This window comes from Camellia sinensis, unplaced genomic scaffold, assembly GCF_055761805.1.
Source record: "Camellia sinensis isolate YWXY unplaced genomic scaffold, ASM5576180v1 Unanchor1, whole genome shotgun sequence".
Lineage (NCBI taxonomy): Eukaryota > Viridiplantae > Streptophyta > Magnoliopsida > Ericales > Theaceae > Camellia > Camellia sinensis.
Genome location: NW_028128987.1, coordinates 16,686,000 through 16,704,507, shown reverse-complemented (window position 1 = coordinate 16,704,507; position 18,508 = coordinate 16,686,000). Strand labels below are relative to the sequence as shown.

General features: G+C 33.6%; 1 protein-coding gene across 1 annotated transcript; it reads right to left on the bottom strand.

The window, feature by feature from the left end:
- Positions 1-287: 287 nt before the first annotated feature.
- On the bottom strand, positions 288-9,486 carry LOC114301699 (aspartate--tRNA ligase 2, cytoplasmic-like). The gene is made up of 10 exons (XM_082910729.1): positions 8,777-9,486; positions 8,353-8,463; positions 8,056-8,169; positions 7,340-7,630; positions 7,135-7,245; positions 6,838-6,891; positions 5,448-5,527; positions 5,197-5,312; positions 3,074-3,188; positions 288-606 (listed from the first exon to the last, which is right to left on the bottom strand). Exons 1-10 carry the CDS (start codon positions 9,293-9,295, stop codon positions 480-482), a joined length of 1,638 nt encoding a protein of 545 aa, XP_082766855.1. The 5' UTR covers positions 9,296-9,486; the 3' UTR covers positions 288-479.
- Between the last annotated feature and the right edge of the window lie 9,022 nt (positions 9,487-18,508).

Below are 18,508 nucleotides of genomic sequence, written 5' to 3'. Positions count from 1 at the left end.
TGGGACGGATGCAGTATAAATGATGGTAATATTGATACCATCATTTGTTACAAAGTTTCATTTAACAATTGAAGAAAATAAATAACTAAAGTAGCAAGTTCTTGTTCAAAGAATTAGGAAATTATGCGCTTGAGGGACAACGTAATTTATACAAGTAGCCTAGTTCAGGACCTAACAACATTTTTTTAGGTTTTATTTTGATATGAGCATGATATAACTTCTTAGGTGTAAATCAATGAGAGAAAAATAGAAAGAGAAAAAACTGCACAGCACAACACATGACCACATGCAATGCAATTGGACAACATGCATATATAATAATGAAGATGAACAATTTTGGGATGTATGTAAATGTTACTTTTTCCCGTGAAAAACTAGTAAATTTTATCTGGTAAGACATTTCCAACAAAATAACATCCAGAGGAAACAATCTTGGTGACAAAAAAGAGTCAGGCAGAACACGCTACTAGAATAAAATATCATGGAGCAATCCTGAGAGGGTCACGAGGGAAGAGTGATGTTTTGCGGATGTTGTTTAGGGCACAAAAGAGCATCACCACACGCTCCAATCCCACACCAAATCCACCATGCAGAGGTGCACCATACCTGCAAAAGAATAACCATGAATCAGATCTGGCACGTCTTTTTTAGTCATGAAAACTTGGATGTCCACAACATAACTACTTTATCATACATCACTAGACTACCAAGTAATTGATTATGGAAGGTCAAGAGTGTTTCCACCAGACCATTTTCAATGATTTGAAATTTGCAATTTGCATGTATCATTTACTTGAAAGCAAAACAATAAAATAAAATAGAATAGAATGCATAATTGATTTTATTGCTACCTGAAAAAGTATTTGAACAAAAGACCAATAAGAGACCATGCCAAGATTGAGATCATGAAAATGCAATAATATTAGTAACCAGTATCACATAAAAGAAATTTCTACATCACCATCAGGGGAAAAAAAAATGTTTTAATGATAATTAATAACAAGGGTAAATTACACTGACACCCCTTGAGGTTTGCATTTAATACAACTTTCCCTCACGTTTTAGAAATTACACTGACACCCCTGTCAGCGTTTGTCTTTTGACAAAATTGATGGAAAAGATAAAATTACCATGTTACCCTTACACAATAACATAAAAAGACATTAATAACCCTACCATATCTATCCTCCATATTCTTTATCTGAATCCTAAAATGTCTCCACAATTCTCTTCCCTTAGTCTCCTTCATCATCACCAAACTCCACTAACTGCCATTAGCAGTTTCTCAGACCTTCTATGTCGCCAAAAAATTTCAGCAACACTAGCTCCATTGCCTCAAAATACATCAACTCCAACACCATTTGTTTGGAGAAATAGGAGTCATTAGAAGGGGGTTTGCTTTGTGGCAATGGGGATGATTTTGTGTGATTCGGATCTTATTTTGTATGATTTGGATATAATTTTGTCTGATTTGGGTATTATTTTTGTGTGATTTGGATCTTATTTGTATGATTTGTGGGTTGGTAATACATGGAGGTCGGAAGTGAGGGTGATGGAGGAGGAGGGATGGTGAAAGGGCTTGCAGCTGTGGTACGGAAGCAGAGTGGTTCGCAATAATAACAATAGGGATTGAAGCAGAGGTGGATGGGTGATGATGACAGAGGTGGGTTTTTGGTGAATGGGTTGCTTCGTTCAATAATGGTGGAGGTCGTTGGTTGGTTCTCAAGCCATTAACCTGCTAGTTTGCCAATGCTCATAGTGCCACGAAAACAATACTGAAGAACCATAGTTTCCAAGACTATTTGGTGTACGGGGTATAAATCAAATTGATGCTTGAACCATCTATTTTATTTATTCATACATGTATATATATAATAATAGCAATAATAATAATAATAATTAGATGCACATGTATGTAATTGTTCAGTGAATGGATTACCAGAACAATTGTATATTGTGTCTTTTTGTAGTTATGGTGCAATTAACTAGTTATATCTTAGATGAATTAGGAGTTTGTTTTGCAACTTGAGCTATTTCTTTCTTTGCTTCTTGTTTACATGGTAATTAAACACTATAAAGAAATTGACATCGCATATACTCTGTATTTTCAGTGGTGTCATGGTGGTGTTGATGGATGAAGTGTTCAGTGTTTCCATGGTGGGGCAATGATTGTGGAGGGTGGAGGAGGGAAGAGGGAGTAGTGAACTGTATATGGATTGAACCCATTTACAAAGAGATGTGAGAAAGATAGAAAATTTTGGTATGATAATTTCAGGGGCAAAGTTGGCATTTTGTTAGAAAATATTGTAGACATCTTCACAAGTTGTTAAGTAGACTAACGGTAGACTAACAAAGAGGGTAATATGTAATGGGATTATTAACCTCAGGGAGGGGAATGTAATTTCCAAAATGTCAGGGGGGAAGTTGTATTAAGTGAAAACCTCAAGAGGTGTCAATGTAATTTACCCTAATAACAATGACAATGATAAAAAAAAGCACCTAACAAGGTCGAATTTTAAGCTTGGAATATTTTTTAGATTTCATGTGTAATGGTTCCAGAAACCAAACTAATTAAATAGATGGATGTATTATACACAATGGTTTGCACAAAGATAACAAATTCAAATTATGAAGACAAGCCACCGAAGTGTGCACATAGTTAGTAATCATATATTGAATTTTTTTTCTTTATTTAACACGAGGCCAGTCTCACACCATCAATTCAAAACATGAAACAATCCCAACTAACTTTCCAAAATTTAATAGTTGATGTCTTTTGCAATAGCAAAAGCAAACTTCAAATGTCACATAGTTTGTACAGGTCAACCGCCAACATAAAATTAAAGAAGCATATCTAAAAGGAAGTACTTCTGAAATTTGATTCTTTTAATATGATTCTGTTATAATTGACACACATTAATATTTTCTTCTTAAGCGAGGGGGAGGTATTCCCCACCCCCACCCCTTTTCTTGGCTGTGGGTGAGTGGTAGGGCAACTTGTTTTAACGTTTTAAGTATAAAGCAACTAAAAAACTCAAATGAATATACGACAAAATGGTCAATGAAGAAATACCCGAAAGAATCAATATATGTTGATATAGTTTTGACATCAATTCCACAGGCTTCCGCACGTGTTGCCAAGAATTCGGGTACGTGGACACGTTGAGCTCCAGAGATTATCTCCTCCCCTAAAGACGAAGGCACAGAGAAACAAAGTCAGCTTTAATATATAATGATCCAAAAAAAAAGGATAAATGGAATAAGAAAAAAAAATCATTTATTTGTTTTTTAGTAGGTGATATTTATATATTTCAATGAGAAGTTCATTATGCAGGCCAAATGAAGGAGAGAATAGAGAAGGAGAAAAGGGCTATGTCAGGGAATATTATAGAAAGCATAAGTGGACATAAACAAGCAGTAGTTCAACATAGAGAATAAGAAATACACTAATAATAACCAATGATAATAACAACAAAGGCAGTAACAAAGCCATCTGGGGTGGAGGTAGAATATATGCAAGATCTATAACATGGATATATGGACTCCAAGATGAGCTTGCGGTACAGGTATATGGACAACAGATTCATATGGACAGGTGTACAATATGAAAACATGGCCTCCAGAATTAGCATCTGAGTGCAGGCATGTCTGGATAACAGATCTATATGATACACAAGCTTTGCCACTATTTTGAAGTATAGGTTATCCCATTGGATATTGTGTTCACCAGGGTACTTCATGGTACAAGCATATAAAAATTTAAGTCGAAATATCTACCATGTCACCAGGAATACACCTCTTCCATAGTAGTACCAACAGCCAACCTGCCCTCAAAAACTATATTCAGTTTGAGATTCTTAAACTTGTAGGACTCCAGATATTCTACAAGATTATCACATTCTGTTTTTGATGAAACAGAGTAGTTGGACTCCTATTTCTATTCTATTTTGAAATTTAAATAAAAAATAACACATCATTAATCAACATGCCTAGTGAAAGTAACTTGAATTACTCACCATTTTTCTGAAGATGTAACTAGGAATATACTTCTTTTAACACCAATTCAGCCAACGATCTCATGAGCACCACTACTAGTTTTATTTTAAAATATCTACTTCGTATTCTTTTTTTATAAGCTTTATCTTCTATATTCTTTTAAACCATTCTTCCAAATGTTGTGAATTTATTATCTTCCAGTTGCCTCACAGCTTCTACTACACAAATCTTTCCAATATTATATTTGGCAAAAGATGGGTCCTCATGGATACGTATCCAATACTTCCTAAACATATCCATGATTTGAAATTAATTTTATTTAATTTTGAGAAATATCTAATACTTTTCGAATACTCTAGGTCACGAACCAAAACTATTATGAATTTGAAATCATAATAATTCTTTGCATAGCATTAGAGTGTAATTGTTAAGATAAATACGAGAATAATTTTTGAATACTTCGGTCACTACTCAGAGAAGAAGGAAAAAAAATAGTAAGACAAAAATAGTACCCCACTTGTTATAATTTATTGAATTGGCATCAATGTGTCCTGCATGTGTCCCATATCTATATCCATACTTCATAGAAAGTAGGGATAACAAGCAAAATATAACAATACTAAATTTGGATATCAACAAATAAACAAGAAAATTTGCATACAAACACTTTTGCATATAACAACTTAAATGCAAAAGTGAAAGTCGCAAGAGAGAGTTAAAAAATTATACTATATTGAAATAAAATTTTTATAGGACCTACTGAAAATTAGAAAGTAAACTAACTACTGGGTATTGGTTCTTAAACTAATTTTCATTCTTTGAGTTTATGTATAATACAATACCACAAAGGGTTGGTTTGGGAATTGGCTTTTTGGCTAAAATATGAGGTGAAAAAATTTAAGTGTGGGAATGGCTATTTGGCTAAAAAAAAAAAGTGTAAAAAGTATAGAAGAAAAGCAATCTTTGCCTTTTTTGTATATAACTTTTTGGCTTTTTTAGTGGTTTTTTTGGCTAAAGTGTTTGCTTCCCAAACGCACTCTAAATATTATAAAAATATTTTTCATGAATGTACGCTGGCCATACTAAAATTCATATTTGTGCCTCATATTATTTGACAATGGAGATAAAATAAATAAATAAATGAATTTAAAACAAAAAAACAAAAACTCCAAAAGAAAATGGTAATCAAACAGTGCTTGCCTCGAATGAAGACATCAAATGAATTACTATAAGCTGGATCATCACTGCAAGGCATGGTATAGAATGGTCGGACAGCCAACGGATAGCGATGGAGTATATAGAACTCAGTCCCATACCTACATTCAGTAGAAAGTACAGATCATTTTATACACAATATCATACTAAAATAGAGGCATAAGAAAAGGTTATCAAGAAGGTGGAAAAGAAAAAGAAAAATAGTTTCATAAAGTGGTCAGAAAAATGCAAATTACTTCTCCAAAACAAGCTGGCCAAGCTTTCTCTCTGATTCTGTGTTCAGGTCCCCTAAAGGATCAATTTCAACACCAGCTTCCTGTGCAAACAAGTCTTATTGAAATAAGAATGTGAATAAGCAAGAAATGACAAGTGCATATTGACTTCACAAGTGCAGTAAAATATCAACCAAAAAAAAACTTTAGTAAATATCTGCTTTCAGAAACATCTTTTGACTTGACTTTTTTGTTTTCTACACAATCCTTTCTATTTTTTTCTTATTACACATCGAAAAATAAGAAAACAAGGAAGTCCCACAACAGCACTGGTAGAACTCATATATTAGCAGTAACTATGACGCATATTTCCACACCATTGCATATCCTAACTAAATACCTTCTCATACCGTCTTCAATATGTAACGTGAACAACACTTCACCAAAATTTTTATTTCATTTTGAAGTGTATCCTATTCTCGGGGAAATTCCTAGAAATTTTTCAACAAATCTTTACTGGTAAGACGTAGGCCTTTCCAGTAAAAAAATGCAACAAGAAATTCTAACGGAGAAGAAAAAACAAATGTTCGGTTTCAAATTCTGGGACCACTTTTACAAGAAAAATGGAGATTGATTATGAGGCGGCACATGAATTATAGTCTTTGCGACTTCTCTCGTTTGGAGTTGAGTGGGTCTTCCCTCAAGGCGCTGATGCACTCTTTACTCTCGAAAAATCGGTTTGGAGAAGGAAGGCATGGTGTTTGGTTCCCTTGAATTTGATGTGGTTAGTGTGTGGTCTGAAAGAATAGAAGATATTTTTACCAAAAGTTAGAGCCTTTTTTAGATTACAGAGTACATCTTTTGTCTATTTTGAATAGTTGGTTTTTGGCAGTGGTCAATCCATTCTTGAACCTATTTGTGGATTATAAATGTTTCTCAATCAGACCTAACGGTTCCCTTTCTTCTTATTTTTTTAGTTTTTTTGCAATAATAAGCATACACATATTTTAAAGTACTATATATTTTAAAATAGATGTTTCTCGATTACTTTTTCATCTTACTCAACTCTATTTACAGTTTCTAGGTCTATTTGTTTAATGTCAAGAAAGAATATATTATGGTCTTTAAATAATTTGTGGTTTGTGGGATTTGGACCATCATTTCTTGCTACAAAAAATTTATTCCCAACTAGAATTTGTAATCACGTCCTTGTAGAAAAACTAAGGTATAAAAAACATCCCAAAATCTTTTGCTAGTTTGTGCCGAATTTTATGATTCTAGATTTGATCCAATTCACGATTCTTAAAATTACTATTTCAATTCAAATATCACAATGTGATTCTCAATCTGACAACAATGCTTTCAGTAAATAATACATTAGAGAGAGAGGGAGAGGGAGAGGGAGAGGTGTCACCTTTAGCATTTGAACCCCCTTTTGAAATGTAAGTCGTAAAGTCTTTCTCAAGTACTGCATGGATATCCAATCAGTGCCAATAATCAGTAACAAAATAGGACCATCTACAGACTAATAGAATTGTTGAATTATCACAAAAATTCCCAGACAGAAGTATAAAATATATTTTAGCGTGATCAATACAATTACTTTTTATAAGAGTTTTCTGGTAAGCAGGCGTATATAATATGTTATTATTTCCAATAATGAAATATGATGTAAAGTATTTCAACTACAATGAGAAAACAATGATGTGACCTTCAAAGGCTCAAATGGATACTGTTTCCCAATGGCTTCAAGCTCTTTCTGACATTTCTCATTCAAACTATCAAACATTGCAACAAATAACCGATCCACAATATCCATCACCTGTAAAAAGAAGCTAGAGCATCTTACTACCACAAAGACAATTGCATTGCTAGTTGGGTCTTGACACTTAGAGAAGTGAACAATTCAACTTTACCTCGGAGTAGTGCTCCTTAATTTCCATTTCAACATCAAGACCTGTAAACTCACATAAGTGTCTGTGCGTGTAGGAGTCCTCTGCTCTGAAAACAGGACCTATTTCAAAAACTCGACCAAAATCACCACAAATTGCCAGTTGCTTGTGAAGCTGAGGTGACTGTGCCAGACATGCAGGTTGGCCTTTGTAGTCCAGCTTAAAAACAGCTGAGCCACCCTCACTGGAGCCTCCTATCAACTTTGGGGTATGAATCCCAACAAAGCCATCAGCTAGCAAGAACTGCCTGAATATCTGCACAACAGTGAAACTGAATTAAGGACCAAGTCCTGTTCAGCTTGGCAATACTATTGGCAAATATACCCAGTAATTTATTGAACTTCATTTCAACCAACCCACATGTTTGGTTACATTGATTGGCACACTACCATTTTTTTTTTTTTCATTCATGAGTAAATACAAACGATATCCAGTCTCATTTTTCATTTCATTTTTTCTAGAACAGGTTCAAACGTAAGACACAACCACGCTCCCTTTACCAACTGACCCCATGCCCAATCACCATAACTAATATAAGAACTTTTGAAAATATGACTTCATATATCTTTTTCTTTCCTTCAAGCAATGGCGTATAGTTTTCCAAGAAACCACGCACATTATAATTTATAAAAAATGAATGGATGCAAATAAAATAGGTAGACTACAAGATGCGGACTTACATTTTCAACTTGGCACTGAACGCGAAATATTCCTTGGTTAGCAGGAGTACGCAGGTCAAGAACCCTGAAATTCAAACGGGTATCCTGATTGACACGAACAAGCTGTTTTCCAGCCTGCACCCATTGAGAGACTAGATTAACATAGACCCTTAGAGGGTAAGTACCTAAGTCAAATTTGTCAAATAATACAAAAACACAAAATTTAATGGAAGCTCATCTACAAATGAGTGGGCACACTGTCAATTTTCCAAAGAAGAGATATCTCATGTACATGTAAGAAAAGATATATAAACATACCTGTAAAGCCTTTTCAATTTCAATTTCACCGCGTGCAGCATCCTCAATGTTAATAGGTAACGCAGGAACCGCCTTGCTGATGCAGTAAAGCTTCTTCACTTGAATTTCCACCTGTGAATCAATAAGCATTGACATCAAAACATGATTGTCAAGTAATTTTCCGTACTTATAATTTATAAAACGAAACCCAAAATTCCGTCACGAAAAAGCTTGACACCCTTTAATTTATCCACCATGATGTGGATAAATCCATGTCAATTGGTTTAAGGCCCCTAAGGGAAGTTGTGCATAATCCAACTATTATTTGTCACAAACTCAACCATCTATGGCCCAAGTCACTTATCATGTCATTGTGAGTGAATTGAGGATTCAAAATTGTCAATCTCAAATCATTCTCAAAATTGACACAGAAATGCAATTATACCTGCTGCTGAGAAGCACCTATAATGGGATCCTTAGGAACAGAGATAGTCCCTTCGACATCGACATACGACTCTTTGCTCAACCCAGTGGCGAACTTCACCATCTGGAGACTAACCACGTCCGGAGCAACAGAGAGCACGCACTGCACAGTGAATCCCCGCTCTCTAACAACCAAAAACGCCATCTTCTTGCTCACACTGCGGATCGCATGAGCTCGCCCCCGAATCAGCACGTTCTGGTCCTTCAACTCCTCGTTCAAATTCGCGATCTCGATCCATTTTCGGCCCGAGACGGCCTTCGACTGGAGGTCCTCGAGTGGGACATCACCGTAGTTGGCGGCGAGGGGGTCAGGGGCGTCCACGGCGGAGGCTCCGGAGGCAGATTTTTCCTCGCGGCGGCGCAGCTTCTCCAACTTGGCGGCTTCCTTCTTGGCGGCTTTCTTGCTCTGAGTGGAACCCTCTTCTTGCTCTTGGTGCTGTTGTTGTTGTTCCATTGGAGGGTTTTGAGGTTCAGATGACATTGAAATGAATTTGGAGAGATTGTTAACTAGGGTTTTGAAAGGTAACTAGGGTTTTAAGATGGATGAAGAACAAAGTTGGGTATGGAATGGCAGGGTGTTTTTCAACCATGGCATATATTCTCTTCTTTTTTGTTGACGCGTGAACGCGTGGGTGTGGTATTTTGAGTTATATTAAAAGGCTGTGTTTGGTTACGTTGGCAAACACATTTCCACCAATTCTTATGAGTGTAGAGTTTATTTTGAATTTTTAAATTATAATTTTATATTTATTTTTAAAAATTTCTTTCCAACGGAGAAAATTTGGTTAACTCGGTCGTCCTTCTTAACGTCTCCCGGTTGACCGGAATAGTGTTCGGTTTTTTTTTTAGCACCTGTTATTTTTATATTGTAAATAAAAAATATTTTCAGAATTTTTTTAATTTTTATATGAGTTTTGAATATAATTTTAAATTGTGTGGTTAGTTATGAGTTGTAAGTTTTTAAATCAAATAACTTTTCTAATTTCAAAAACTCAAAACTCCTTCCAAAATTCAATTCAAAACTCTTTTTAAAATTCACAACCAAACAAATTTTTCACATTCAAATCATGTACTTGACAGTTTGATTCTAGCGCTAATTTGCAATTTTTTTCCTTGTTTATTTGTCCAGTCTCCATTGTGGGTCTGGTCATAATCGCCTCTTTGTTCTTCCATGAGCTGAGATATTATATTACCACATATACTGTTCACCAGGTATGTTATTTGTTCTAAATTACCCCCTGTAATGCTCCATTTTCTTCTAAATTTAGTGTAAGATTACGAGTACACTGCGGCTTAATCATTTTTCTTTATTATTGTTCTCGCGAAAAGATTCTCAGACTACATAGATATCTTCTTACTGTGATAATTCATATCTTCGCAGATGACTGTCGACTTGAAACGTGGAGAAACTCTTCCGATCCACATAAATATGACTTTCCCATCTTTACCTTGTGATGGTTAGCATGTTTTATGTTCTACATAACTGCCTTGTTTATTTTCTTATCCTCCATGTTTTTTTAATACCTTGACATAATGGGTGCATTTATGTGTTATACATTGTTCACTTTTCTCTGGTTTTTTTTTTTTTTTTTTTTTTTGCAGTTTTAAGTGTGGATGCTATTGACATGTCTGGCAAGCATGAGGTCGATCTTGATACAAATATATGGAAAGTAAGGCAGTTGAACATTTCTTGATTCGAATATACTTCTAAGTTTCAGTTCAATATATAGTTTGACTCATTATATACAGGAAAGTGATGTAATCATACATCCTTATTAGTGTGCTTTGGTTAAGGATTTCTAGAGATAATGATGTAGGATGGGTTATTATTATTGGAAACCGTAACAACATTTGTAGCTGGATCGTTATTAGAAACAGCACCATTTTATCAAGATTTCTTCCCCTCCTTTTCCACCAGGACATTCTCTAATACAAGTTTCTTTGTCTATGCTTAAAAAAGGGAACTCTTTTCAAGAGTTGGGGTGTTGGACAACAGCTCAGTTCTGATTCGTTTGATGCTTGTTGCTTGTTGCTTGGTATCCATTAATTTTTAAGCCTAAGGGTGGGTTTGGAATTTGGCTATTTTAGGAGCTAAAAAAGCTAAAATGTTTGGGATGTTGCTTAAAAAACTTTTTTTTTTTTTTTTTTTCTTTTGAGTGAAAAAGTTGATATGACATTTGACTTTTTTAGCGGATGACAAACAACTTAGTGGCATATTGGTTTTTTTAGTGAGAAGTTTATTTTTTAGTTTACATCAAATGTCCACTGACGATATTTGAACTTGATTTTTAGTACTTAGTCCGTTTCTCCAAATGGAGATGCTTTGGCAGAGCTTATGGATGAGCCTTGGCAGGGGACAAAAATTTCGTAGAATATCTACTTAGCTTCTCAGAAATTTGTGGTTGGTGGTTGTCATGTGACTCATGTTGTATATGTGCCCTTTGAATAAAGGAGTGGGCTCAACCACTCCGCCAGACAGTATCACAAGTGATTAATTTGTTTTATTGGCTATGTTAGCCCTGTTTGGTAGAGCTGTGGGAAAGTGCTTATACCTTATGCCTAAACAGCTTATAGCTTATAACTATGAACATAAGCTGATTTCTGACTTATTCTTAAAGCATCTCCTGCCCCACTCAAAGAATAAGCTGATTTCTGACTTCCAAAAAGCTATAAGCTATAAGCTATAAGCTAAACCAAACACATCAAAATAGCTTAAATTAAGCTGAAAGCTGAAATAAGCTGATTATAATTTCTGCCAAACAGGCACGTTATACGCAGCAGCACTAATTTTCAGTATCCTGTGTTTGTTTCAGATTAGCTTCAATATCAATAGATTATTTCATTTCTATATGCTTTTCATTTGTTCTCTCTCTCTCTCTCTCTCTCTCTCTCTCTCTCTCTCTCTCTCTCTCTCTCTCATGTTTCTGCTAATCAGTTGGAGGCTTTTCCTATATTAAGCCTATTTTGTATCTTAATTCCCAAACTAGGCTTAGTTTGGACGGAATTTCCAAACTAGGCTAAAGCGCTATTACAAATTGCGCTTTCACTGTTTGGAGCCCAAAATGTGATGAATAGTGAAAGCGCTATTGCAAACCACGCTTTTAATTAAGAAAGCGTGGTTGCAAATCACGCTTTTAACATAAATTTTTTTTCTGAAACCACGCTTTCATTGTGCATCTCATTTAATTCGTTTTCTGAAAAAAGCGTGGTACGCTTTCACTGTGCATATAAATTTTTTTTTTTCTAAAAAAAACGTGATTGTGAATCACGCTTTCACTGTTCATATAATTTTGTTAAGAAAACGTGATTCACAATCACACTTTCACTGTTCATTAATGAAAGCGTGGATTGAAAACACGCTTTTACAACTTATATAAAACACGGAAAAGCCCTCATTTGCAATCACGTTTTTATACTTATTTCGATCTCCTCCCTCTCAGACGACTCCTCTGCTTGCTCGAGCTCTCCCTCTGCTCTTTGATTCTGTAACGCCTTCAAAATAATACATAAAACCCATTACTTGAAACATGCATTGATATAAAAGAAACCAATCATTTCTATCCATCAGAGTAATTCTTACAATTGTCTTACATGTTAACAACAAAAGCAAATGTCCTATGGGCTTACAGCTTTCCAAGTTAACACTTGGTTACAAAAAGAAGAGTGCTAACTCAATACATATTAAGCCCTTGGCTTGAATTTACAAGTAATACATCAAAATAAACAAAAGAGTCTTCAACTCTCATCATCATCTAAGCTATGTCCTTGGAGGTGGCATACCACCTGTACCTGAAAATAATGTCCCATAAAGGGTGAGCCAACGCCCAGTAGAGATATGCTAAACACAGTATGAGCAATAACTAAGACATTAGCAATTGATAAATGCTCAATTTTCATAAACCAATTCATAATCCATTTCCGTTTCATGACCATATGTTCATGTTTCATTTCTTATCAATTTCACAGTTTACATCAATGGCTCAGAACCTGGCCAACCGCTTATATGAGACAATGACTCATATTAAACATTTTCCATTTTTACAATAGATAAACATATTAGTTGTATCAACATCTCAACAGATAAGCATACAAGCTGTATCCACATTTCGACAGATATGCATATTAGCTATATCAACACTTCCAATGACAAGCATATGAGTTGTATCAACACTTCCAATGACAAGCATATGAGCTGTATCAACACATTATTTGACAAGCATATGAGCTGTATCAGTGGAGTCCATCCCCTATCTTCTCCCAAACAACATTCGGTTTAGAGGTCCATTCCCTATCTTCCCTTAAACCGTGGAGTACATCCCCTATCTCCTCCCACACACACAATGCATATATACACAAAGGTCATATACACAATCAATCAATACATATCGTTAATGTATTCTGTCAACCGTCATACTCTATGACATATCCAATTGATTAGTTTTAGTTTGCCTAATCATCATGCATTGTCTACAACAATCAAAGCTGCCCTCCACCGGTAGCCCAAGCAATTATTTCTAAACAGATAATAAAAATCCCAACAGATAAAATATCAATGTTTTCAAAAGCGAGCGATTTTCAAATCCAACTCCATCATTTCACAACATAATGAGCCAATTTCATTATTTCCAACTCAATTCCATAAGTCCACAAATTTCCCAAATTAATTATACCAATTAATTTATTCAACCAAATTAGGGTTTTCTACCCCATTTCTCAATATTGACCCAATGGTCTAAACATCAACAACCAACATCAATAACATCATTTGAAACCCAAAATACAAATTATGAGCCCAAAATCACAAAAAAAAAAACCTCTTTAACACATTTTGAAACCCTAAGTCCCAAAATCACCCAACTACAACACTTTATCAAAACTACCAAAAATCTATGTCAAAAACCATAAGAGTGAGTAGGAATCCCTACCTCAAAAGATGAGACCCAAAGAAGAAGATGGTGAAAACGAAGTTGCTCCAAACCACGAGTTTCTCGGATCAAAAGATAGCCCTCGACAATCAATAACCTTTTTGTAAAGACCAAAGGTGAGGAAAACACCCTAACTAGATCAATATCTAGAGATGAGGCAAGGTTTTAAAGAGAGAGGCTCTCAAATGGCTTTTTCGGAAAAGTAAGAGAGAGAAAGGATGAGAAAAAGTGATTTAAAACTGCCTCACAGCCAACTGATATACAACATTCCCGCTCGAGCGAAAAACACAACGCTCGAGCGTCAAGAACAAAAACTAGGTCCGCTCGAGCGCAAAAAGACCCGCTCGAGCGCCAAGACACAAGAATAAAGTAAACCCGCTCGAGCGCGAAAACCAGTCAGCTCGAGCGTAGATTTCTCCCTCCCAGAACTTACACCCAAAGGTACTACCCGCTCGAGCGCCAAAGTACCCGCTCGAGCGCCACCGCTCGAGCGCAAAGAAACCCGCTCGAGCGTGAAAAACACATTTGCAGAAGTTTTGCAGGGACACGAAAAACTGGGAGTGTGCAATCTCCGCTCGAGTGCAAGAAGATCCGCTCGAGCGGACCTCCTAAAATATGGGCAACAAAGAATTGAAACCAAAGCCAAACCAACCTGTAACAACTCTGCCCAATACATCCTAAAACTCAATCAAGCAGAATTAAAGGATGACAACAAGGTGTACCACTACCAACATCACGGAACCGAGTCCGGAATACAACAAAACCGTAAAGGGACAACCAGGATCGCTATAGATTCGCACTCTCGCTCTCCCTCTCCCTCTACTCTCAGACTGTCACTCTGCTCTCACTCTCTGTCTCTGCTCTCTCCCTGTCCGTGGTATGGCATCTATCTCTCTGTGTCTCATTTCAATCTTATGTGTTTATTGTGTTTGTGAATGTGTGGTTTTGAATTTGAAATTAGAAATTAGGGTTATGAAATTATAAATGTGTTAGGGTTTTGAATTATGAAATGTGTGGTTAAATGTGTTAGGGTTTGGAATTATGAAATGTGTTAGGGTTTTAAATGTGTGGTTATGAAATTATGAAATCATAAAATGTTAGGGTTTTGAATTGTGAAATCAAAAATTATGATTAGGTTGGTTTATTGTTAATGTTTGGAACAAAATGAAATTATAAATGTGTTAGGGTTTTGAATTGCTAATCAGAATTGTTAATGTTTGGAATTAGGGTTTTGAATTGTAAAATGTTAGGGTTTATGATTATGCTCTATGGTTTTCAGGATTTTTTTTTAATTAAGAATAAAATTATGCGACTTGAAATTCATAAAATTCAGAATTGTTAATGTTTGGAATTAGGGTTTTCGATTTGTTGAAATTAGGGTTTGGAATTAGGGTTTTCAATTTGTTGAAATTAGGGTTTTCAATTTGTTGAAATTATTGTATATTTTTTGAAATTAGTGTTTGGAATTTTGTATTGTGAATAAACCAACCTATATTTGTTGAATTGGAAATTTTATAAAATTGCTTGTTAATAAAAGGAATTTTTTTTAATTAAGAATAAAATTATGCGAATTGAAATTCATATAATTCAGAATTGTTAATGTCATATTATGAAATTCATATAATTCAGAATTGAGAATTGAAATTCATATTATGAAATTCATGAATTGAGAATTAAGGTGGACTGGCAATTTCAATTCGAGGTCCACATGCTTACATATATATGATCATTTTGTTCCAGAAAATAAGACTGTAAACTGTATAATTGAATTCAAAATCTGAAAATTGAAATGAATCTGAAAAATTCAAAATTTGAGAGTTTTGATAATAATAAAAAAAAAGATTATGTTCTCATAAAGTCAATTTTAAAAAAAGAAATCATGTTCTCTTAAAGTCAATTTTATTCAGTATTTTACCTTTATTCAGTGTTTAGAAATTGGATTAAAATCAAGACTAAAATAGTCAATTTATTATTCTCAAACTAATTAAGGGATTAGTGTGAGTGATCTATTCCCTTTTGAATGAATTATTTTGCATTTAATTTTGGTCTAATCTGTTAATAGATATTATCCGTTGCACTTAATTCATGCATTGTGTAAAATTAAAGGATAAAAGTTGATACAATTAGAGCTTCAAGAATCAAATTGATTTGAGACAAGAAGCAAACTGCACGACTAGGGATTCAATTTGCCTTTTATTACAAATGAAAATCATCTACATTTTTTTTAGGGGAAAAATCCGCATCAAACCCAAAAAATTTATACAAATTTTCTCAATATACATCGTTGCTCTATTAATTTTTTGTTTTTAAATTTAATCTTCAATATCAAATTTTATTTTTGTTTTTCTTAAATTTTAAGAAAGAAGTCCTAATAATTGGGTTAATTACTTAAAAGTCCTATTGGGAATGTTCATGTTCCATTAAGTTCTCTTTCTTTTTTGTTAACCCATAAAATCTTATTTTAAAAATATTTATTTATATAAAACACATCTCTTTATTAAAAGAAGAAGGAATTGTGTCAATTCCTTGAGTGTTAGTAGAAAATTATTAGGTGTTACAAGTGCACCACATGACAATGTTATCCACTAATCACCAAGCATTATACCTTATGTCCTAATACAAAATTGTAGGCCCCACCCTTCCCATCAATCATAAATATTTTGAAAATCACCTAACTATGCCTCAAAAGTACAAGATATTTTCTCTTATTCAAATAGTATTGCTGATGTGGAATTTTACTTTTCTTTTTTTCTTTTTTTTCAAAACTTACAAATTTCATAATTTTTATTATACACATTTATTTTTAATAAAATATATATTTTTGGAGTCTATACAAAGAGATTTATCAAACATGATCAATATTGAATATAAAATTTCGTAAAAATAAAATATTATTTTTTTAGTTATACAAAACTAACAATTTCTCAGCTTGCGAAATTATCTAATAAAACTGAGAAAATTATCTAATTAGGTAATAGAAAACCCAAACAATGAGACATAAACACTCAGAGAAGACTTCTCTTTATAATAATACTAGATATATATACACCTTTATTCAGTATTTCACTTGGTAATATCAAGGTGGGGTTGTATACTTGAATCTGCCGTCTATTATTTGACTATACTATTTTCCCCTCTAGGTGTATTTATTCAATTCAAGACATTGTGCATATTTAATAAAGGGCAGATTTCACTTCAATGTGCATGTGCAAACTACCCATATAATTTGGAAATAACTATAATGTTCTTCTAGTTTGTGGACTAAATGAAGTATACTGTCGACGTTCAATCCAAGTTCACATCAAGTGTGAAACATGTGCTAGGTCATAAGGGGGTTATATTCTTATTTTCAAATATCAAAGGTAAATCACACATGGAGTAAAGAAAAGGAGGTTAAAGTCAATTTTATCTTTCAAAAAAATGACAAATATGAATTTCATAATATGAATTTCAATTAAAAATACTAAGTGTATGGAAAGATTAACGTTTTTTCCTAAGTTAAATTTCATGAAACTAATCTTTACTAAATGAAATTATTCAAAAAATATATATTTAATTTTGATTCTATTTTATTCAAAAAAAAAAAAAAATAGAATACTGGTCCATCACCTTTTCTCTATTTCAATGTAGTAACTATAACTAGTTAAATAATTTTTGATTTTTCATGCCTTATCTCAATGGTCCATCATCTTTGCTCTTATGCCTTTAAGACAACAATTCTATCCTATATATATATATATATATATATTTTTTTTTTCTTCACATAAATGAATTAAAGAGAAGCATCAAAAGAGGTTTAAGGATTCAATCGTGGATTGCTAGAGGCTGTAGATCTCTCTTTAATGAGTTTTATTTTTCTATACCCTCTTTGAATACTGAAATATGAATTTTGTTACTAAAACTGTATAATTCTAAGTTACAATTCTTCGAGTTATATGAAGTTCATGAAATTTCGTCAGGGAAACCCCCTTCTATTTTCTAGTTTACCATATTTGTGGAATATTGATTTCTAGGTTTAAGATATGCACATTGATGTAGTAGTTGTAGACAAATTGCCTTTTGCTTTTTAGATTTTGAGCTGTTTGGAAATTGTAATCCAATTTTAATACTAGAGCTTGCATCATGAATTGATTTTTACAAGAAACAAATAATTTTGAAAGGGTACTGCAAAGCTGTTTTTTAATACCAAAAAAATTTATTTTCAAAAGCAAAACTCATTCTGTTTTTTTAATTGAAATTCATATTATGAAATTCATATTTGTCATTTTTTTGAAAGATAAAATTGACTTTAAGATATGCACATTGATGTAGTAGTTGTTGACAAATTGCCTTTTGCTTTTTAGATTTTGAGTTGTTTGGAAATTGTAATCAAATTTCAATACTAGAGCTTGCATCATGAATTGATTTTTACAAGAAACAAATAATTTTGAAAGAGTACTCCAGAGCTATTTTTTAATACCAAAAAAATTTATTTTCAAAAGCAAAACTCATTCTGTTTTTTAGACTTACATTGTTGACAAAGAAACTGTAAATGGTTGATGAATATTGGACTGTAATTTTTGAGTGCGAAGAAATGGAGATTGATTCAACTAGTGGTGAGAATATCATAAAATGCTAACATGTAATTTTATAATATTGTAATAGAAATTTTTAAAAATTTAATGAGCTGAATTTGTAATATATATAATAGCATTATAGTAGAAATTAAAATTTCGTCACAAAACTTAAGAAAATTTGAAAAGGTTTTTGAAATGGGTATTGAACGAGCC